Source organism: Bufo bufo, chromosome 6 (assembly GCF_905171765.1).
Source record: "Bufo bufo chromosome 6, aBufBuf1.1, whole genome shotgun sequence".
NCBI lineage: Eukaryota > Metazoa > Chordata > Amphibia > Anura > Bufonidae > Bufo > Bufo bufo.
In genome coordinates, this window is record NC_053394.1 from 359,896,358 (window position 1) to 359,918,928 (window position 22,571).

Below are 22,571 nucleotides of genomic sequence, written 5' to 3' on the forward strand. Positions count from 1 at the left end.
CTGCAAAATATGTCTTGTGGGGGGTGTCTTTGCTCCCACATTATCAGACATGAGGGAGGAGGACAGATCCAGTATAACTTTATCTTCCCATTTGGAGAGATGCTGCTGAGTTTGCCGTTTTATATCTCAAAGCCGGCCATGACTGCTGGCGCTTCCTCCACCTCCTGTGCCTCCAGTCTCCCTGCCTGTTTACAAACAATTAGCAGTTGGAGAAGTTACCCCATTACTTTTCTTTTACTGGGCTCCTCCCCATTGCACTGACAGACTAAGGGAGGGATAACCGTTTATGATTTCTGGAGGAATGCCCGTCCTGACACATCATGCATGGTTAGCCCTGCTGGCGCAACGCTACGGTCTTCTATTGCTGTTCTTCAGGCCTCTGTGCCATATGCATGACTTAACTAGAATGGGAATCTCTGAAGTCCTTCCTACGACCGCACTGCGTCTCACTTTGCATCTAGGCACAGAATGAATGGGGAAAGTTTTTTTATTTAATTTTTTTTATTTTACATGATGTATATTTTCTATCCAGAGGGTGTGATTTGTTACTGAAACATGTACATAAAACAAGGAATTGCGTCTCTGGTGCCTGTAAAAACTACTGAGAAGAGGCTTGTTTCCCTAAAGGGGTATTCAGGTATCACAAAATTGGGTATATTCATTGTATAATAAAAAAAATATGCAATTTTCTACTTGACTTTGTGTGTCCATTCTCCATGGTTTTCAAGATCTCTGCTTATTGTCATGGAATAGGAACCATTTTTGTTTACTTCCAGAAGGTGAAAATCTGCCCTGGTCGTGCATATATTAAATTTTTTTTTTATTTTTTTTTTGCGGAATCTGGAATTCCTCTTTTAAAAGGACCTGTCTCCTCTCCGGACTTGTTTATTTTAGTAACTACTTGAATTCCCCATGTAATAATTCTGGAGCATATATTCTAATGTCTCTATGTTGTGCCATTCCTCTATAATTTCTGCTAGAAGTTTATGAATTAATTGCCAGCAGTCTGCAATAAAGGTCCATCTGGATGTTACCAGTTGGGGGTGTTTCCCTGCACAGTCTGACACTGGCAGTACTGATTTGAATAGTGTCAGACTGTTCAGGGACCCACCCCCAACTGGTAACATCTAGCTGGATCTTTAGTGCCGACTACTGGCAATTAATTTGTTAACTTCTAGAAGGAATTATAGAGGAATGGCACAACATAGTCATAAGAAGAGATGCTCCAGAATTATTACATGGGGAATGGAAGTCGTTACTAAAACAAACCATTTTCCGAACTCGGGTTCGGTTCCAAGGTACCACTGAGTTCGGGAAATTGTTTTTTACAAAACAAATAAATTTATGAAGTTATTGCTTCACGTTCGTGCAATAACTTCGGCTCATCGGAGCCAATACAAGTTTTATGCTAAGAAGTCGATTTGCTCATCCCTAGTGACAGCCCCTCTCTAAGGGCTCATGCACACGGCCATTGATTGGCCGTTCCGTGCATTGGGGATCACAATTTGCGGTCTCCAATGCACGGCAACATCTGTGCGGATTCCGCTGAGGGATCCAGACCCATTCAACTTGAATGGTGTTGGGTTCTCTTACCACTCTACCCTCCCCCAGGATGTCAAAGTGGGACAGGGCATCCTCACTTCCCTGTTATTTGCCAGCCATGAAGTCCCCCCCTCTAATATGCTGCCACCTGTGTCCCAGCTGCTGAAGAGGTAACAGTGCTGGTTTCCTTGCACATTGAACAGAGTCGGGAACTGAAGAGAAGTAGGGACTGGATCAGCTTCAGAGTTAAAGGGAATTGGTCACCTATTTTGACCATATAAAACCGTTAACATAGCAATGTGCAATAAAGCACCTTCATTCCTGCATGTGTCCTCTTTCTTTTATTCAACTTTTCATTCAGCTGAAAAAGCAATTTTTCTGATATGCAAATGAAGTCTCAAGGTGCCCAGAGGGGCGTTATTACTCTGCTCTAGTGCCCAGTAACGCCCCCCTGCAGTGCCCAGCCCGCCTTTGTTCCAAGCCCAGCACGCCTCCTAAGAAATAAATGTACTCCCACATACTTGCCGAACGGCGCCGCCCCCTCCACTACGTCATTTAATTTATTCACTGCACCGTCCTTGCTTCCTCCTCTCTTGGCCGCGCAGGCACAGTATCGCTAAGTGCCTGCGCCTGTACGATACTCCTGCTCCTGAGGGCAACAGCCTCAATAGTGTCACTGGGCATGCGCCGAGCCCAGTGACGTAATCAGAGCGCTGTTGCCCTCTGGAGCAGGAGTATCGTGCAGGCGCAGGCACTCAGCGATACTGCGCCTGCGCGGGATTTCGGAGGCCAAGAGAGGAGGAAGCAAGGACGGTGCAGTGAATAAATTAAATGACGTAGTGGAGGGGGCGGCGCCGTTCGGCTCCGATGTGGGAGTACATTTATTTCTTAGGAGGCGTGCTGGGCTTGGAAGAAAGGCGGGCTGGGCACCGCAGAGGGGCGTTACTGGGCACTAGAGCAGAGTAATAACGCCCCTCTGGGCACCTTGAGACTTCATTTGCAGATCAGAAAATCTCTTTCATCTGAATGAAAAGTTAAATAAAAGAAAGAGGACACATGCAGGAATGAAGGTGCTTTATTGCACATTGCTATGTTAACGGTTTTGGTATATAATTCAACATGAAAAACTAGTTACTTTTGTAAATTACTTGGTTACAGATATGCTCCAGTTGTGAGATTCTCTTTACAGTGGTGCCCCCTGGTGTTTAATCTGTATGGTAATGTGCACATCCACCTACTTAGGTGGCTGCACATGTGCGGTTCCCACTGTAAAATGTTACAGGGAGAGAGCTGCAGCAAGAATCACATACCCCCTTAGAAAGGACATCCCCCTATTGAGCTGCCATCTTTAAAAGAAAATCTAGTAGAGCAATGAATGGGGAGATCTCTGGATCCATGTGAGGTCCAGGGCTGGTTCTGGCTTTGTTAGAAAGAGGTTGTCATGTCCTATATGATGTCTGATTTATTTAAATTGTTTTACATCAGTAACCCCACTTTATTTCCAACTTGTTCTGGACCTCTGCTCCTCTCCAGAAACACCTGTAATGCAAAACATCAGCAGCAGTGACAGCTGAAACATACAGCCAGGATTGCTAGCCATCTCTAAAAGTTACCTTGAAGGGGTTGTCACACAAAAAATATTCTACAGTTTTCAAACCAGCACCTGGATCTGAATACTTTTCTAATTCTATGTAGTTTAAAATTTTGCATAATCACAGAATTATTCAATAAAATATTTGTTTATTTTTCCTTATTTCTTCGTCCTGCTCACTGAGATGGCCGCACATGCTCAGTTTCATCCTCCAACTGCCCCCTGAGCTGTGATAGGGAGAGCATGGACACGCCCCTTAGCTTCAGCAGAGAAGACACTCCCCTTGAGCGGGCAGCTTGATATAAATCTAGCAGAGGAATGAATGGGGAGATCTCTGGGTCCATGTGAGGTACAGGGCTGGTTCTAGCTTTGGTAGAAAGAGATTATCATGTACTATATAAAGTTTGATTTTCATTTTTTGCTTTAATATTTACGTTTCTCCTACTAAAATTCCTAATCTGAACAAGATGATTAACATTTTATTCCTTACGCTCCGATGACCTACCTGAAAGTCATGTCTTTCCTGAGGCTGTTGTGAGGAGGACATTCCACTCCAGGATCAGATTTCACCCGCTTGGAACAAACACTGTTCACAAAGAACTGAGGAGCAAAAAGAGATCACTGGTTTAAGGGAACCTGTCGCCTCCAAAAACCATCCCAAGCCGCCAGCAGTACCTGACAGTAGCCAGCAGTGTGTTTCCGACGATAATTTTCTTCCTGAAGGCCGATGCGGCTAAAGCTCAGAAAACGTTCTTTTATCCCCTGCCGGCGCGCTTCTCTAGTCATGCTTGAAGTCAAGATGACCACACCCCTTCGCTGTGACTGACAGCGCTTATGCAGAGAGTTCGGCAAAGCCAGCCGAACTGCCAGCTGTCAGTCACAGCAAAGTGGCAGAGAAGGGGGTGTGGTAATCTTGACTTGAAGCAAGGAGGCCGCTGCCCCCTTGACTTCAAGCATGACTAGAGAAGTGCGCCAGCAGGGGATAAAAAACGTTTTTTGAGCTTTAGCCGCATCGGCCTTCAGGAAGAAAATTATCGCCGGAAACACGCTGCTGGCTACTGTCAGGTACTGCTAGCGGCTTGGGATGGTTTTTGGAGGCGACAGGTTCCCTTTCAATAAACCACGAGACGCAACTGTAGCACCAAGATCCAGTTAAAAAACAGGGAACAGATTTACCTTACCAAAAAGAATAAGGAAGAAATAATGTTCATATCTCAGAGTGTGTGCAATGTACCAGTCTACAAAATGTAAAAAAGCACAATGTAAAGGGTTTCTGTCACCCCAATTTTCGCTATTAAACAGGCTGACATTATAGATGTGAAAATGTCACCTGAATTTAACGCTGCATTTATTTTTTTTAAGTATGCCCCCGTTTTCGTGTAATTTTAACTTTTATTATATGCAAATGAGCCTCTAAGAGCAGGGGGGTATTGCACCTGCTCCCAGAGCAGGGATGCACAACCTGCGGCCCCCAGAGCCATGGTTTGCGGCCCCCGCCCTGCTGGGCAGAAACACCGCTAATCCTGCAATCAGCTGTGTTTCTGCACAGAGCGCCGCACAGCAGATGGATCACAGGTTTTGCTCCTGCACTGTAGCAGGAGCAGAAAGGGTCCCCGGCTATTAGTGAGAGCGGGGAAGCCGAGGAGAAGACAGAAGCGCTTTATTAGCGCTTCTGCCTTCTCCTCTATGAGCGCTCTGCAGTGTAGACCCAGCGATCACGTGATCTCTGGGTGTCTCGGGAACAGAGGAGCGCTGCCCTGGTACAAAGCCTCCGCAGCAGGCTGGTTTCCCTGTAAGGCTACTTTCACACTAGCGTTCGGGTGTCCGCTCGTGCGCACCGTTTGAAGGGGCTAACGAGCGGCCCCGAACGCATCCGTCTGGCCCCAATGCATTCTCAGTGGAGGCGGATCCACTGAGAATGCATCCGCCTGCCAGCGTTCAGCCTCCGCTCCGCTCAGTGAGCGGACACCTGAACGCTGCTTGCAGCGTTCGGGTGTCCGCCTGGCCGTGCGGAGGCGAGCGGATCCGTCCACACTTACAATGTAAGTCAATGGGGACGGATCCGCTTGAAGATGACACCATATGGCTCAATCTTCAAGCGGATCCGTTCCCCATTGACTTTCAATGTAAAGTCTGAACGGATCCGCTCAGACAACTTTCACACTTAGAAAATTTTCTAAGTTTTAATGCAGACTCATCCGTTCTGAACGGATGCGAACGTCTGCATTATCGGAGCGGATCCGTCTGATGAAACATCAGACGGATCCGCTCCGAACGCTAGTGTGAAAGTGCGGTAACAAGGGCTCCTTTGGATGCTCCAGTTACAGTGGAAATAGTAAAAAAAAAAAAAAAGTCACTTATTGTCTCCCAAAGGTCTTTCAGTGACCTCTTGGGGACAAATTATGTCGTAAAAATGAATTTTAAAAAAAGTTAAAAATGATTAAAAAAAAAAATTGGAAACTAAATAAATAAAAAAATAAAAAGGAAAAAGTGCTTAATAAAAGAGTGTTCACTGTCCCACCACAGTCTTTTTATGAAAAAGTGCAAAATTTTAAAAGGTGACAGTGTCCCCCAAGGTCTTTTTATGACCTCTTGGGGGACATATTATGTAGCAGAAATATATTAAGTTAAAAAAAAATTCATACATAAAAAACAGTCACCATTACCACCCCATTCACGTGAAACTTTTCATATTATATAGCAAAATACACAAAATAGAGATCTAATTATAATTTATTTTGGTGTCAGTTTGCATATTTAAAGAATAAGGAGCTATAGTTTGAAAAAATATATACTTTTTAAAAATGTTTTGTACAGTTTCCCCCAAATAAAAATTGTTGCAAAAATTATCTTGGTAGTCCAACAAATAAGATAGTTACAACCATTTGAACCACCACGCGTGCTAAATCACAAAAAAGTGTCTGGTCATTAAGGCCTTTTCGGGCCTGGTCATTCAAGTGTTAACCAATAGGCACCTTCCCCACTAGCAAGGTAATGTGCTTACTGGTTACTGCAGGACGCCTATAACTGGATTGGCAGGAGATGTGATAACCAGTGAGCTCAGTCCTTTACAGTGAAGGTAACCGCTGATTTATAAATAGTGGGCAGGATGGAAGGAAATGTCGCCACTTTTCTGGTAAAAATGACTCCTGGAGCATGGCCTCTGAAATAGAAAATTCATAATTACCTGCTCCACTCCACTCTGGTCCTCTGCGCTGCCTCCATCTTCCGGTTCCTGCTCTGTTTACACCTGACAGTGCATGGCCATGGTCACTTGCACGGCTCCAGTCAATGACTGGCTTCAGCAGTGACATGCTGCTTGTGGCCACATCACTGCCTAAGCCAGTCATTGTCTGGAGTGGTGTATGACCATGTCCATGCACTGCCAGGTGTAAACAGCGGAGGCAGTTCGAAGAACCGGAGAGGCTGGGAGCAGGTAAGTATAACTCTTCGGTTTCAGGGGCTATGCTGCAGCACAATATTTGGGACAATTACTGGGAAAAAGTATTCATAGGAGCGCTCATATCTGATATCTGGCCGGTATAATCGTGCAGCTGATCAGTCGATAAACAAGGAATTGCTCATTTGTCGGCTGATTTGCATATTTTATCTGGATGAAAGATGTCTGATTATCTGCAGCACGACTGTGGCAGTGATCACTCCTCCCCAGTCACTTTGCACTGGCTTGTGTAATAGGCAGATGAGCGCCGATCAACATTTTTTTAATTGGCGGCCCCTTGAAATAGAGCGATGTGACAATGCGGCCCCCAGACCAAAAAAGGTGGTGCACCCCTGTCCTAGAGGCTCCGTTCGCCCACCTCATTTCTACGCCCTTCTGTCTTGATTGACAGGGCCAGGCCAGCGTTGGTTCTCCTGCTGGCCCAGTCTGCCGGGGAAATCTCGCGCCTGCACCGCCCCGTTCAGTATTTGGCGCAGGCGCAGTGAGAAAGCGAACAGAACCTCTAGGAGCAGGTGCAACGCCCCCCCCGCTCCTAGAGGCTCATTTGCATATAATAAAATTACACGAAAACAGGGGCATACTTAAATAAAAGAAATGCAGAGTTAAATTCAGGTGACATTTTCACATCTATAATGTCAGCCTGTTTAATAGCGAAAATTGGGGTGACAGAAACCCTTTAAAGGGTTGGTGCGACCTATCTTCAGGATAAGCGATCACTAGCTGATTGGCGGTAGTCAGACACCCTGACGATCAGGTGTAGCTCAGTCGCCAGCACTACACAACAACATCAACCTTGCAGTGGAGTCAGCTCGTTACTACAGTGCTGCAAGCTCTGAACAGTACAAGAATGACAGAGCTACAAGCAATCAGTTGATCGGCGAGGGTGCTGGACCACTGCCGATCAGCTGCTGAGGTCTATCCTAAGGATAGACTATCATTTAATAAAGGTTAGACAACGCCTTTAACCTCCCCTAGAAATAATCATACAAACATTAGCATGATGTAAGTCACTCTAAAGCTGGCCATAAACTTCAGCTGTCAGATATCCCTTTCCAACCACCCCATACACACTTGATGCATGTATGTGTTCCGAATGGGAGAGGGGAGTAAGCCTTCTGTGGTGGGCTTATCTCCCCAGAGCATCAAGCATGCTTAAGTTCAACTAACGATCCCTTTCTTCCCTCAAGGGGGGTCAGAAGGATCAACCTCGGATCTGCTGACCCAAACCCACCTGATCAGTGATCTATGAGGCAGTGGGTTCTAGCCAGACTATGGGCCATCCTATCGCATACTCACCAAATCATGTGAATCGGACAAAAGTCCTCCATTTGGGCTGGAACTCACCGCATCATGGATCACTATGAAACAGCAAGTTTCGCTTAGCAGATCCATAGTCGTTCTGGGAAATCCAGCCATCACACAGCCTGTGTTTTGCAAAACACACACACACGCTCAAACACCTTCTCCAAGGTCATCTGCCCAGGAGGTGTTCCTTTAACCTACTGAACATGTAGTTTCACAGGATGAAGACTGTGCGGTCATCAGCCGTGAACATGGTTTCAGTGAAGAATCTCAAGTTTGGGTGACATTCATATTGTGCAGTCCAGTGAGGATTGCAGTGCCAATCATTGTACACCAGCATATGGCCCAGGACAGAATCGGACTCGGGTGTTAAGGACACATAGAAGGACTGGGTGTAAAAGAAGCTTTTAAGTTGGGGAAACTAAGCTTGAATCGAGGTGGAGGGGTGCGATATCTATTGTCTGCCACTTACAATGTGGCTGTAACCACTCTGCCAAGACAGTTTAAACACACCTAATAGCTTCAGTCATACAAATGCAATCAACACCTTACCTCCATGATTGAAGCACAAGACACCAGTGTTTAATGTCGGAGAATTCTCGTATAAGCCTTTCAGTCGGAAGACTAGCGAAAGTCTTCAAGAAGAAAAAGGAGATTTTTTGTGAAACTCACCTGTAAAATCTTTTTCTCGACTTTTCCATTGGGGGACACAGACCATAGGTATAGCTTAGAGGTATTAGTAGGAGGGACACTATGCAAATACACTATGCAAATACAAAAGAGCTCCTCCTCCTCGGGCTATACCCCCCAACTCCACCAGGAGGAACTCAGGCGTTGCAAAAGGAGAAGGAGACAAGAAAAAATAATGGAAGCCCATAAGGTCCAACCACAAACAGAAACTGAACTGAAGACCCCTCCTGCAACAGGCAGAATGGGTGGGAGCTGTGTCCCCCAATGGAAAAGTTGAGAAAAAGATTTTACAGTTGAGTTTCACAAAAAAATCTCCTTTTCTCGTACTTTTTTCCATTGGGGGACACAGACCATGGGATGTCCTAAAGCAGTCCATGGGGTGGGAAAAAATATCAGCGGGAATAGGCCATGAGGCGTCCGCCAGCATCCGAGCCACGTCTGAGAACCGCGCGCAGCGAGGCCACTCTGGGGCGACCAGAACGGTCGGAATCCCTTCCGCTTCGATCTTGCGTAGAACCTTCGGTAGTAGAGGAAGCGGAGGAAAGACATAGAGGAGACTGAAGTCCTGCCATGGCGACACCAGCGCGTCCACCCAGTACGCCTTTGGATCTCGGGCGCGAGTCAGGTACACCGGGAGCTTGTTGTTGAGCCTGGACGCCATCAAGTCCACATCCGGACGGCCCCATCTGCGGCAGATTTCTTCGAATACATCTGGATGCAGAGACCACTCCCCTGGATCCACCTTGTTGCGGCTTAGAAAGTCCGCTGTCCAGTTGTCCACTCCTGGAATGTAAACTGCTGACAACACCGAAACGTGCGACTCCGCCCACGTCAGAATTCTCGTCACCTCCTGCATCACCATCCGACTGCGTGTCCCGCCCTGATGGTTGATGTAGGCCACAGCCGTGGCATTGTCCGATTGAATCCTCACCGGGAGGCCCGCAAAGACAGGAGTCCAATGGGAGAGAGAGTGGAAAATTACCCTCAGTTCCAGAATGTTGATCGGAAGGCGAGACTCTGCTGCCGCCCAAACCCCTTGAACCGTGCGTGATTAGAGAACGCCGCCCCAACCCAGGAGGCTGGCATCGGTGGTGACGATCGTCCAGGAGAACGGGAGAAAGGATCTCCCCGACCTCAGGTTCATCGTGGACAGCCACCAAGGGAGAGCTGCCCGAACCCGCTGAGATAAGCGGATGCGATCGTCTAGACCCCGAGAGGTCTTGTCCCAGAGGGAAAGGATCTCCTGTTGCAACAAGCGAGTGTGAAACTGGGCATATGGAATAGCCTCGAATGAGGCCACCATAAGACCCAGGACCCGCATGCATTCTCGTATGGAAAGGAACGGGGAGCGCAGCAGACGCGACACTGCCCCCTGGATCTGGGAGGACTTGGAGACTGGCAGGAATACTCTGGCGGTCGAGGTGTCCAAAATCATCCCCAGGAAGGAGAGCTTCTGGGACGGGAGGAGAGAGGACTTCGGGAAATTGAGTATCCAGCCGAACTGTTCCAGAGTCTGAACAGTGATCCGGACGCTGTCTTCGGCCTGCGGAAGCGAGGGGGCCTTTATCAGGATAGCGTCCAGATAGGGCAGCAAAGGAATGCCCCTGGTACGAAGAAGCGCCAAGATTGGTGCCAGGATCTTGGTAAAGACCCGAGGGGCGGTTGCTAACCCGAAAGGGAGGGCGACAAACTGATAGTGCTGACCACCAATGGCGAAGCGCAGAAATAGTTGGCGAGATTCTGCGATCGGAACATGCAGATAGGCGTCCTGGATGTCCACGGACGCGAGGAACTCCCCTGGAAGAGGAGAAAAATAACGGAGCGGAGGGATTCCATTCGAAACCTCCACACCCGCAGAAACTTGTTGAGCAGTTTTAGATCCAGGATCGTACGCACCGACCCCTCCTTCTTTGGGACCACGAACAGGTTTGAATAGAAACCTGTGCCCTGTTCCTCTGGGGGAACCGGGGTAATAACCCCCCGGTCCAGAAGGAAGGAAACTGCCATTAAGAGGTCCGAGGCTCTGGTCGGATCCCCCGGAACGCAAGAAGGGAAAAAACGTTCCGGCGGTCTGGACGCGAACTCTATCTTGTAACCAGACGTTACAATCTCTAGAGCCCATGCGTCCCGAACATGAGCCCTCCAAACCTGCTGATAAGAGAGCAGACTGCCCCCCACGAGGGGTGGGGGCGCCCCTTCATGTGGAAGACTGCTTAGGAGCCGCAGGGCGGGCCGACTGTGCCCTCGGGAGCCAGGAAGGTTGGGGCTTGGAGGAGGGCTTCTTTCGGGAGTCCTGTGACCCCCTAGCGGAGGAAGCAGGTGATGTCCTGTTAGAGGAGAAGCGGCGAAAGGACTGGTATCGAGAACCGGAAGTCCTAGCCCGAAAGGGACGCTTAGACCTGGGCTGGGGAAGATGAGTGCTCTTGCCCCCTGTAGCGGCAGAGATGAACTCATCCAGTTGAGCCGCAAAAAGCCTGGAACCCTCAAAAGGGGAGGTTAGCAAGGGAACGCTTGGAGGAAGCGTCGGCGTCCCATACCTTCAACAAGACCTCCCTGCGCTGAATGACCGAGAGGGCTGAAATGCGGGCAAAAAGGGAACCAATGTAGAGGAATTTGGAAGCCTGAGACATCTGGAGAACCAAATCCAGTGTGTCAACAGACGAGTCTTGTTCCGCCAGGTCCTGGTGGTGGTGCTGCAACCACACCGAGAGAATCTAGGCGCCTGTCCACAGCGTCCTGCAGAGAGGAGCCGTCCAGGACAGGGAGGGCCGTGTTTTTGGCTAACCTGGCCACCGGGGGATCCACCTTAGGGGGAAAAGACCATTTCTCCACGCTGTCCGCCGGAAAAGGATAGAGAGTATCCAAGCGCTTGGTGGCAGAAAACTTTTGATTAGGACGGTCCCAGGCCCTGGATATGACCGCGGAAAAATCCTCATGGACCGGAAAGGCCGCAGGAAAAAGGGTGAACTCCTTCCTAGTGGAAGGAGGAGAATCCCCCTGGAGGTTAAAGGTGTCCCTGACAGCCGCTACTAAGTCAGCCACCATGGTGGAGAGCTTAGGCGGAAGGTCCCGCTCCGTGACCTCTTCCGAGCCGGACAATTCCCCTTCAGACCTGCGCTCCCTGGGGGGGAGTTGTCCGAACATGCCTCCAGACGAGGGGGGGAAGCGGAGTCATCCGAGGAGGGATGATATCGCTCGCGCTGCCTCTTAGTAGTCAGGCGTCCTCTGCGGGAACCACTGTGAGGAGACGGAGTGGTTGGCGCCGCAGGATTGGAAACTGCCATACGTTCCATAAAGGACATGGCTGTCTTGGCGAATAGGGCCAAATCAGCGGCCGCGCTGGACATGGCAGATGCCCAAGCAGGAGCCGCAGACTCCGCAGTGACCGGGTGGGGGCTGGTCTGGACAAGAGAAGGGGGAGAAGGGTGATTCTGTCCAGGGGCAGGGCAGGAGGCACAGGTACCAGTGACCGAAAGTGGGAGAAGACACTCTATACAGGACCCTATTGGGGTCTGAGAAGAGATCTTAACCGACTTAGGTTTAGGCATGATGGCAACCAAAAAGAAACAATCCTACCACCCAGGCAACAGCACAGGCTAGCACCAGAGAGGAGCAGCCACCCGGCGAGAGGCGCTCTCAGTAGACGGAGGAAGGAGCCGGAGTGAAGCGCTAGGCTCCGCCCCCTCGACGAGTCAGAGGCGCGAAAAAAGCGCACGCTCCGCTTACAGGGCTACTGAAGAAATGGCCCCCGGCGCCGAACGCGGCATAGCGGGGGTTAATGAAGGTATGGCTATTCATGGAGGGGGAGACAGAGAACCCCGAACAAGCGGGAATCCACCGCTGGATGTGAGCAGCTGTAATGTAGAAAGCGGCGCCATGTCCGCATAAAAGGTAGCCAGCATTCATCCCCAGAGAGGCCATGCCCTTAATAAAGTGCCTCCAGAGCCCCAGCGCCCCAGACAGAATGAATCACCCAATTCTCCTTCACCCAGACGGCCCATAGGTCTCAGTGCAGAGGAGGGTAGGGAGGGAGGGAGGGAGAGCACAGAGGATGCATCTTCATACTTATCTGCTCCTGAAGTCTTCTCCCTCTGTCCAGTACCAGCAGGGCTCACCTCTTCAGACATCTGACTCACCTGAGTACAGTGCTCTGGATGGAGGGCAGCGGCAGGTGACCCAGGGGCTGGTGGGATGCCGGAGCTAACAGGTCGAGCCCGGATCCACTTGACTTCTTGGGGGGAAATGGAGGCAGCCAGGCAACATCCCAAAGATGGCGGCGGGCACTCCACGGGGGACCAGGAAGGCGCCATGTCGACCTGTGTCCCCATCTAGAAGAAAATAACAGTGTCATCCTCCTTCACCAGGACACTAAGCAAAGACTGAGTTCCTCCTGTTGGAGTCGGGGGGTATAGCCCGAGGAGGAGGAGCTCTTTTGTATTTGCATAGTGTCCCTCCTACTAATACCTCTAAGCTATACCCATGGTCTGTGTCCCCCAATGGAAAAAAGTACGAGAAAAATACAGTACAGTTCTGACTTATTACTACTGATATACCATGACCTGGATGAAGGAAACCCTTCAGACACACACTAAACATGTAATGGCATTGTGAGCTCACAGGAAGCATTTATGGGGTGAACAAGTTTGTACCATAGACCTAGGAAGGAGGGTCTGCAAATCAGCTGTTAACAAGTTCTTCCTCCAACGCCACCAGATGTAAGGCAGCTATCCTATAAGTCAATGTTAAACAGGCCTCGAGACATTACTTGGATAAGCCAGCACCTCATCTGCAGATGGACGTTTCAGGGTGATTTCCCCCCATCAGAGCAAAGCAGAGGGTACCAGCTTAACTGGGTGAGAGGCCTAGGTCAGGATTTGTGGGATACTATATCTCCTTATGGAGTGATACCTTATGTTTGAACATTGACTTGTAGAGCTGATTTGCGAATCGCTTCCCAGAAGTCCAGAGAAGCATTTTCTGGCCTATGACTCCTCACACTGATTAGGCACTCTCCATAAGGAAATACAGCATCCCACAAATACCACAGACCGATGCATTGCATAAATCAAGGAGCAAAAATCATGGTGGCCGTCCAGAGCATATATTCATTTACTTTACTACAGATTTAAAATTCACATAGGTCAGTTTAGGCTGCAGATTTTTTCACAGACTGTGGTTAAGTTTTTTCCTAAAATCTCATTTACTTTGTTGGTACTGTATAATGCTATGGATTGGCTACAAGTAAATCCGCAGTGTATATGTCCCAAGTGGACAATATAATAAAAATATGACATATCATGGAAGTACATGAAGTCCCCCTCAATTTGGCATGGGCCAAGCATGCACTTCTACTGACCTAGGAATATAAGCTGCATAATATTGGACAAATCCACCAATTTTGGAGAAAACAATTTACTATGATTTGGCCAATGTATAGCACTATAATATACAATATCATCCGCACTCTGTCATGTGGGAATTTTAGTAAAAAATATGAAAAAATGCAATATTTTTGAGATGACTTGCAACCAATTTTTGTATGGATAATGACAAGATGGTCCACCCAATGGTTCCTAATCTGGTTATAGATCACTGAAACTAGATAGCGTATGCATCAACCGCCATAGTGATGCAAACAGGCATCAATAGTACATAAAGAATACAACGTACTGTATCACAAAGAGCACGGACATATTCCGGTTAGTAAATATATATTTATAGAGGTTTATACATACATATATATAAAATTACTTTAAAATAGACTTTTCTTACAAAAAAAATCAAACATTTACAATTTCATTTAGCAATGAGAGAATAATACAGTTTAATCAAACTGATATTGGTGTGGCAGTACATAGACAAAGCTTAGGGCAGGGGCATTAGCTTCTTTGAGATGGTTATTTCATACATTAAGCAGTACGAGTGATTTAGAACTAGAAAAATCCCTCTGATCAATGCATCAGCCGCAACAAGGCTCTGTCTATAAAGGGGAAAAAAGTGTGGGAAGGGGGAATTAGAGTGCCGCTGCAAAAGTTCTCAATCCGAACCAAATTTAATGGCGGTGACTGGTGTGCAATAGGTGGAGCCACAGCTGGTGAGAAGCCCGATGCTAGCGGAGCTGTGCCGTCATGCTGTCCCAGCTAAAGTGCCAAAAATATGTGAATAGGCCTTCCTCAGTCCAACATGGCTTCCAGCTGCTCTGCAAGGTCATCAAACATTGTACTGATGTCATCTAAGATGTTCTTCGTCAGAGGATCAGGGTCGCTGATAGGAGAAGACAGACATCATTGTTATGCAGTGGTCTACATAGGCAGGATCCCATGTGTGTAGCAATAGGAGGGGTCATCAATATGAAATCAGCGGGAGTCCAAATCCCGAGACCCCCGCCAATCAGCTCCACCAAGAGGCAGCAGTGCTCTGTGAGCGCTTAGGCCTCTTCCTAGGCCATGTGACGTCACAGGGTAATCGGTCACGGGGCCTAGGCTTAGCTCAACCCCATTTAAGTGAATGGAGCTGAGCTGCGATATCAAGCACAGCCACTATACTGTGCTTGGTAAGCTGAGTGCCTTGGCCTCAAACAGCTGATCGGTGGGGGTACCGCAAGTCGGGACCCTGCTGGTCTCATATTGATGAACTATCCTGAAGGATAGGTCATCAATCCCGGAGAACCCCTTTAACATGAATTACCTGATACTTTTTTCTATCGGTTCTCGGTCATCTTGGGTTTTCTGTAGTGAGGTGGAATATCTTGATGGTCCAAGCTGTGAGCTACCCGTGCTCTGGGAAGGCACCTTATTCCATTCCGTAACGACAGTGCATGGTTCGTTTGTCCATAAAATTGAATTTGTACTTGGGGGTGGACCATTTGATCCCCATGAAGGCTTCTGCAAAACCTGCTCAGGGCCAGAAATCACCAAGTGCGCCTGAGAGCCTGTAAACCATAAAAGAGACAGTTCATGATGAGGAAGGTTATAACTGCGTATGGAAGCTACGTACATGCTATACATGTCCTGAAAAGGATGTAAACCAAACACAAGGAGACCAAGTCCATGAATGACAGCTGCCATATTACTAATTCTAAAGCAGGTATTGTGTCTCATCATCAAAGGGACAGTGGAGGAGGGGGATGCAGCTGCAGCTTATCAGATACAGCCACCACCTACTCGAATGTGACCAAATACACCAAAATGTTGTCTACCAAACTGTATTTCTCAGCTGATAAAAACTCTACCCAAGATTATTACATGCCATAAATTGATTAATTGTTCCAACATTTCATAGAGACCACGGATAGAAGCAGTGGGGGTACATGGGACAGTAATGCATTTCTATTACAATCCCTGAGATACCCAGTGAACACCAAAGTTACAGGGAATCTGTCACCACATAGCTCGCTATGAAACCATCTTACATGCCAGATCCTCGCTCGTCAATACACTCTAAGGCCTCTTTCAGACGGGCGTTGCGGGAAAATGTGCGGGTGCGTTACGGGAACACCCGCGATTTTTCCGCGCGAGAGCAAAACATTGTAATGCGTTTTGCACTCGCGTGAGAAAAATCGTGCGTGTCTGGTACCCAAACTTCTTCATAGAAGTTCAGGCTTGGGATCGGCGTTCTGTAGATTGTATTATTTTCCCTTATAACATGGTTATAAGGGAAAATAATAGCATTCTGAATACAGAATGCATAGTAAAACATCGCTGGAGGGGTTAAAAAAATAAATAAAATAATTTAACTCACCTTAGTCCACTTGATCGCGTAGCCCGGCATCTCCTTCTGTCTTCATCTGATCTCTGTGCAGTAACAGGACCTGTGGTGACGTCATTCCGGTGATCACATGATCCATCACCATGGTAAAAGATCATGTGATGACCGAAGTGACGTCACCACAGGTCCTATTGCTGCACAGAGATCAGATTAAGACAGAAGGAGATGCCGGGCTACGCGATCAAGTGGACTAAGGTGAGTTAAATTATTTTATTTATTTTTTTAACCCCTCCAGCGATGTTTTACTATGCATTCTGTATTCAGAATGCTATTATTTTCCCTTATAACCATGTTATAAGGGAAAATAATAATGATCGGGTCTCCATCCCGATCGTCTCCTAGCAACCGTGCGTGAAAATCGCACCGCATCCGCACTTGCTTGCGGATGCTTGCGATTTTCACGCAACCCCATTTCTATGGGGCCTGCGTTACGTGAAAAACGCACAAAGAGGAGCATGCTGCGATTTTCACGCAACGCACAAGTGATGCGTAAAAATCACCGCTCATGTGAACAGCCCCATAGAAGTGAATGGGTCTGTATTCAGTGCGGGTGCAATGCGTTCACCTGCCGCATCGCATCCGCGCGGAATACTCGTGTGAAAGGGGCCTAATGGTCCTACTTCCATCAGTGGCCCCATTTTGGAGAAAGAAGGCTTTTTAGTTTATGCTAATTAGCTCCTGGGTGCAACGATGGCAGTGCTATTGCAACTCGTTGCACCCGAGGCTTCACTACTTGTCCTTCTTGGCTACGCCCCCACCACTTTGACTGACAGGACAAGGCAGTGAAGACGTACGCACCTCTGCTCCTGAAGTCTCCCGATTGCTCGTTCACTTCACTGTTCGGCATATGCACAGTATAGAATCCATTGGTCGGCGAGCTTCTGTACTGTACCGCGCCAAAAAGTGAAATGAACAGTTATTGCAAGACTTCAAGAGACTTCCGGATCAGACGCGAGTCTATCTTCACTGCCTGGCCCTGTCAAAGTGGTGAGGGCGTGATCAGGAAGATAAAAAGAGCGGAATGGTGCAGCGAAGTGCAATAGCACTGCCTTCATTGCACCAAGTGTCTAATTAGCATAAAATAAAAAGCCCAATTTCTCCATCAATTGAAACAGGGCCAACCCCATTAGAATATATTGACGAGCGAGGATCTGGCATGTAAGGTGGTTAATAGCGAGCTACGTTGTAAAAGCTTCCCTTTAGGCCTCTTTCAGACGGGCGTTGCGGGAAAAGGTGCGGGTGCGTTACGGGAACACCCGCGATTTTTCCGCGCGAGTGCAAAACATTGTAATGCGTTTTGCACTCACGTGAGAAAAATCACGCATGTTTGGTACCCAAACCCGAACTTCTTCACAGAAGTTCGGGCTTGGGATCGGTGTTCTGTAGATTGTATTATTTTCCCTTATAACATGGTTATAATGGAAAATAATAGCATTCTGAATACAGAATGCATAGTAAAATAGCACTGGAGGGGTTAAAAAAAATATATATATTATTTTAACTCACCCTTAGTCCACTTGCTCGCGCAGCCCGGCATCTCCTGCTGTCTCCTTTGCTGAACAGGACCTGTGGTGACGTCACCACAGGTCCTGTTCAGCAAAGGAGACAGAAGGAGATGCCGGGCTGCGCGAGCAAGTAGACTAAGGGTGAGTTAAAAAAAATTTTTTTAACCCCTCCAGCGCTATTTTACTATGCATTCTGTATTCAGAATGCTATTATTTTCCCTTATAACCATGTTATAAGGGGAAATAATAATGATCGGGTCTACATCCCGATCGTCTCCTAGCAACCGTGCGTGAAAATCGCACCGCATCCGCACTTGCTTGCGGATGCTTGCGATTTTCACGCAACCCCATTCACTTCTATAGGGCCTGCGTTGTGTGAAAAACGCAGAATATAGAGCCTGCTGCGATTTTCACGCAACGCACAAGTGATGCGTGAAAATCACCGCTCGTGTGCACAGCCCTATAGAAATGAATGGGTCGGTATTCAGTGCGGGTGCAATGCGCTCAACTCACGCATCGCATCCGCGCGGAATACTCGCCCGTGTGAAAGGGGCCTTAACCCCTTTGCTACCAGAGCCGTACATGTACGGCGCTGACGGGGTCTTTAAACATGGCGTCTGCTCACGCGTGCAGTGGGCGACATTGCCGACATTGTTCCAAACTGAGGCCCGCGGCTAATGTCTGTGACCGGCAATAATGCCCATCACGGACATTACAGCCTTTAGAAGCCGTGTTCAAGTGGGGATGCCGGTCATTATTTCTAATAGAAGAGAACCAGCGTATTAGAGCTGCAGTTCCAATATAGGAGATCACGAATTTGAGAATTACTATACTCCTTATGGGAGTATAACAATATTCTCTAAAAAAAACAAAGTAGTGGACATTGTAGCCTCCTAGAGGGGCTGCAATTTTTTTTTTTTTTAAGTAAAAAAAATAACAATAATTTTTTTAAGTAAAAAAAAATAACAATAATTTTTTTTTTTTTAAATCGCCCCCTTTTCTTAAAAAACAAACATATAAATAAAAAATATAAACATGAGCATCACTACATCCGAAAACGCCCTATTATTAAAATATGAAAATATTTTTCCGATACTGTAAAAAAAATACTGTAACGGAAAAAAGTATAAAAAATTCGCCATTTTTCATTGCTTCTCTTACCCCAAAAAATTTAATAAAATGTGATAAAAAAAAAAGACACACATACTCCAAAATGGTATCAATAAAAACTACAGATTGTCCCGCAGAAAATGAGCGCCCACACAGCTCAGTAGACATAACTATAAAAAAAAAAAGTTATGGGGATCAGAATCTGGTGATGCAAAAAAATAAAAATAAATTCAAAGTTTTAATTTATTTTTTCAGTATTTAAACATATAAAACCTATACATATTGGTATTGTAATCGTAGTAACCCAGAGAATGAAGGTCAGAGGTCAGTTTTGCAGCGTAGGGAACGTCATAGGGATAAAACCCGTAAAACTGTGGAGGAATTGCGTCCCCCCATTCAACCTCATTTGGAATTTTTTTCCCCCACTTCCCACTACATTTTATACCATATTAAATGGTGGCATTAGAAAGTACAACTTGTCCCTCAAAAAACAAGCCCTCATATGGATATGTGATTGGAAAAATAAAAATGTTACGGCTCCAGGAAGACAGGGAAGAAAAATGAAAATGCAAAAACAACAAAACCTCCGGTATCCTAAGGGTTAAAACCTTTTTCTGACATATCAGGCGGTGATAGGTGACGCTAGGTAGGCTTGTTCCCATCACCGCCTGCTATGTTTTCATCCGAGCAACTGGGAGATGCAACTGCGCCGGGGAGCGAGGTAAATACATTGTGTGTGAGGGACCCGGGCATATTGGGGGGGGGGCGCATTCAAGGGTTGGATAACCTCTTTAAAGCCAAGCAGGCACCTGGCAGGTCTCTGCTACATAAAGGCACTGATGGTCTGCCAAAAGATGGGGTCCATTTTAGGCTAGAGGTCATTTAAATGGAAGTCATGCAATGTCATATCACTTATACTGCTACTACAAGGACTGGTAGCAGCCCCCCAGGTTACTAAGCCCGGACTGGCATAATAAGTAAGAAATCTGAGGGTTACTTTAAAATTTTTAGTGTGTATAAAAAATAAATTCAAATGCATTTCTTTTTTATTTTAAAGGGAAGGTTCGGAAGATGTCATCGTGGTGGTCTAGAACAGAGGGGCTGTGGCTATGTGCTGTTTTCTGACTTGGTTTCTTCCAAGTAAATGGAAATGTACACGTGGCATAAAATACAAACAGCCAGATTGTACTTCTCTTCAGCAAACACTATAAATGACAGTCAAGCAATTAATACTACAATACTGGATACTGACTGGATACACTACCTGTTTTTTCTACCTTCTCCCTTGGAGTCTCTTGCATCTCTCTTCTTTCCAAACCTATAGGACCTTTCTCCATCTTGGCCAATCTGTTCAGAACAGTATTTGGTGCTGGAGGACCACCTAAAGTGCTTGCTTCGGCTGGTGGGGGGTTAGTGGGACTCTTCTGACTGGCTTCTTGAGGGCTGCCTGCCTCTTTGTCTTTGATCTTTGGCCTTCTCTTCACTGTATCAGATTCAGTGAGGTTGAATTCCAGCTCCACGTTGACTTTGGAGCCATGAGTCCCAGGTGGGAATTTAGGATCAAAATTTGGCTTAGGACTTATAAGGGGTTTGACTCCTATTGGTGCCTCTTTTTTAGTTACCGGACTCTGTGGGGTTTCACAGCTAGATTGTGAATGCGCAGGAGTTTGCGGCTCTACCGCCGAGAACAGTTCTGCCACCGTAACAAACTCCGCCCTGGTTGCTGGCGGTTTGGGCCTTTGTTTGATGGTAAGGTTTCCTTCCTCGGCGAAAGGAATGCTCTCGCTAGAGCTATGCTGTGAGGAGATACTTTCCTCTTTTTTGTCCTCCTCTTTTCTTGCTGCAAGTGGCAATGATAATCTCACCTCGACGCCAGCGGCAGACTCACTCACCGTCCTCCTTCGAGCCCCGGAGTTCTCCAAGGCTTCTGCTTTACAAACCTCCACAGGTTTAAACTCTAGCTGTCCCTCCAGATTTGCCGCTATGCTTTTCACTGAGTTATTTTCAGCAGAAGCGTTGCCTTCCGCACTAGACATAGAACTTAGTCTCTTAGGAGGTGGAGGGGGTGGTCCCTTCCTGCGTGCCCGTACAGCAAAGGATTGACTCCGCTGGACTTTTTTTACTGGTTGCCCATTTGTGAGTGAGCTACGACCTGGGCGACGAGTAAGCGTAGCATAAGAACCCAGTGCCACCGAGCCTGAAGTGGGAGTTTTCTCTTCCTCCTCTGGCTCGCCGTCGGACAGCGCATAGCGGCATTCACTCAACGAACGTTTTTTCATAGAGGGCTTGGGAGGCGGTACAGGCGGTTCAGGACGGACAGGACATCCATTTGCAACAGTTGGTCTTTGCAATTGGTCTGCTCCCTCTGGCAAATTCCTTTCTGGTAAACTGGAGTCCAGAACTTTATAGTTATTGAGCGCCGGAGCTTGTAGAGTCATGGACTCTTGAGAGTGACCCGAGCCCTGGGAACGAGAACTAATACTCTCCTGACTATACGAACGCCTCCCTGTACACAGCACCTCACTGCCTTGTGTTAATGCACTCTGGAGTTCCCGGCTTAACTCCACATTTTGGAAGGTTTGAAGCTTGGGTGCGATAGGGGGTTCTCCATTTTCTAGAACGGGCTTGGAAGACAAGGAACCCGGTAATCTGGATCTTAAGGTGCCCCCACTTGTGTATCCCTTTTGCAGATCAAGCAAACGTTTCACGCCCAGAAGCAACTTCTTTTGGTGCCCTGAGAAACAGAACAAGATGAATTTTATTAACGTAATAAATTTACTACAGTATTTAAAAGGGAGTCCGTCAGCTTCTAAATCACCTTCAAATTAAGCATATATCCTTGTAGGGGACGAGCAACAAATCAGAAACAGGCCTTTCTTTTTTAAATTTGCAACTAAAATACAGATAAATCAATCTTTTTATTTTGACGCAAATTAGGATGGCAGTGTACCAACGCTTTTCCAGTATCTGTCCGTCCAGCATCGCCCCCTCCTGGTTAATTGACAGTGTTAGGCTTTCCGCTGCCAATCAGTCTGCACAGAAGAGTGAAGAGAGGGAAGAGCTGTTCTGTGCAAACTTAGGGCTCATGCACATGAACGTATATTGTTTCCGTGTCCGTTCCGTTTTTTTGTGGACCGTATGCGAAACCAGTCCTTTCAGCGGGTCCGCAAAAAACAAACAAAAAAAAAACGGAAGTGCATTCCATTTCTGTATGTCCATTCCGCAAACAAAAAAAAAATAGAACATGTCCTATTATTGTCCACATTACGGACAAGGATAGAACTGTTCTATTAGGGGCCGGCTGTTCCGTTCTGCAATATACATATGGTCGTGTGCATAAGCCCTTAAACTGATCAGTATGCAAGATTTCAGTGCCAGCAGCGATGAAGCAGGGGACGCCTGACATGGTCAATCAACCAACAGGGGAGGCACTTGGTGTTGCTACTGGTAGAGCGATGGTGTGGTCCAATCCAAGGTGTACAGTCATGCTAATAGGCATCCAAAATATCGTGCTCTCTGGATTTCAGGCACATAATATCAAAAGAAAGGTACGTTTCTGTTTCAGTGTAAATCCTCCTCACGACCATATGCTTACTTTAAAAGC

General features: G+C 47.1%; 1 protein-coding gene across 2 annotated transcripts in view; it reads right to left on the reverse strand.

Moving 5' to 3' along the window:
• Positions 1-14,279: 14,279 nt before the first annotated feature.
• Positions 14,280-22,571, reverse strand: part of CASKIN2 (CASK interacting protein 2) — a 52,983-nt gene continuing 44,691 nt past the window's right edge. For both annotated transcript variants that reach the window (XM_040435698.1, XM_040435699.1), the window contains exons 18-20: positions 20,232-21,701; positions 15,273-15,516; positions 14,280-14,849 (exon numbers count right to left, since the gene is read on the reverse strand). In XM_040435698.1, coding sequence (XP_040291632.1) covers positions 14,759-14,849; positions 15,273-15,516; positions 20,232-21,701 — 1,805 coding nt within the window. In that variant the 3' untranslated portion in view covers positions 14,280-14,758. The remainder of the gene's footprint in view (positions 14,850-15,272; positions 15,517-20,231; positions 21,702-22,571) is intronic.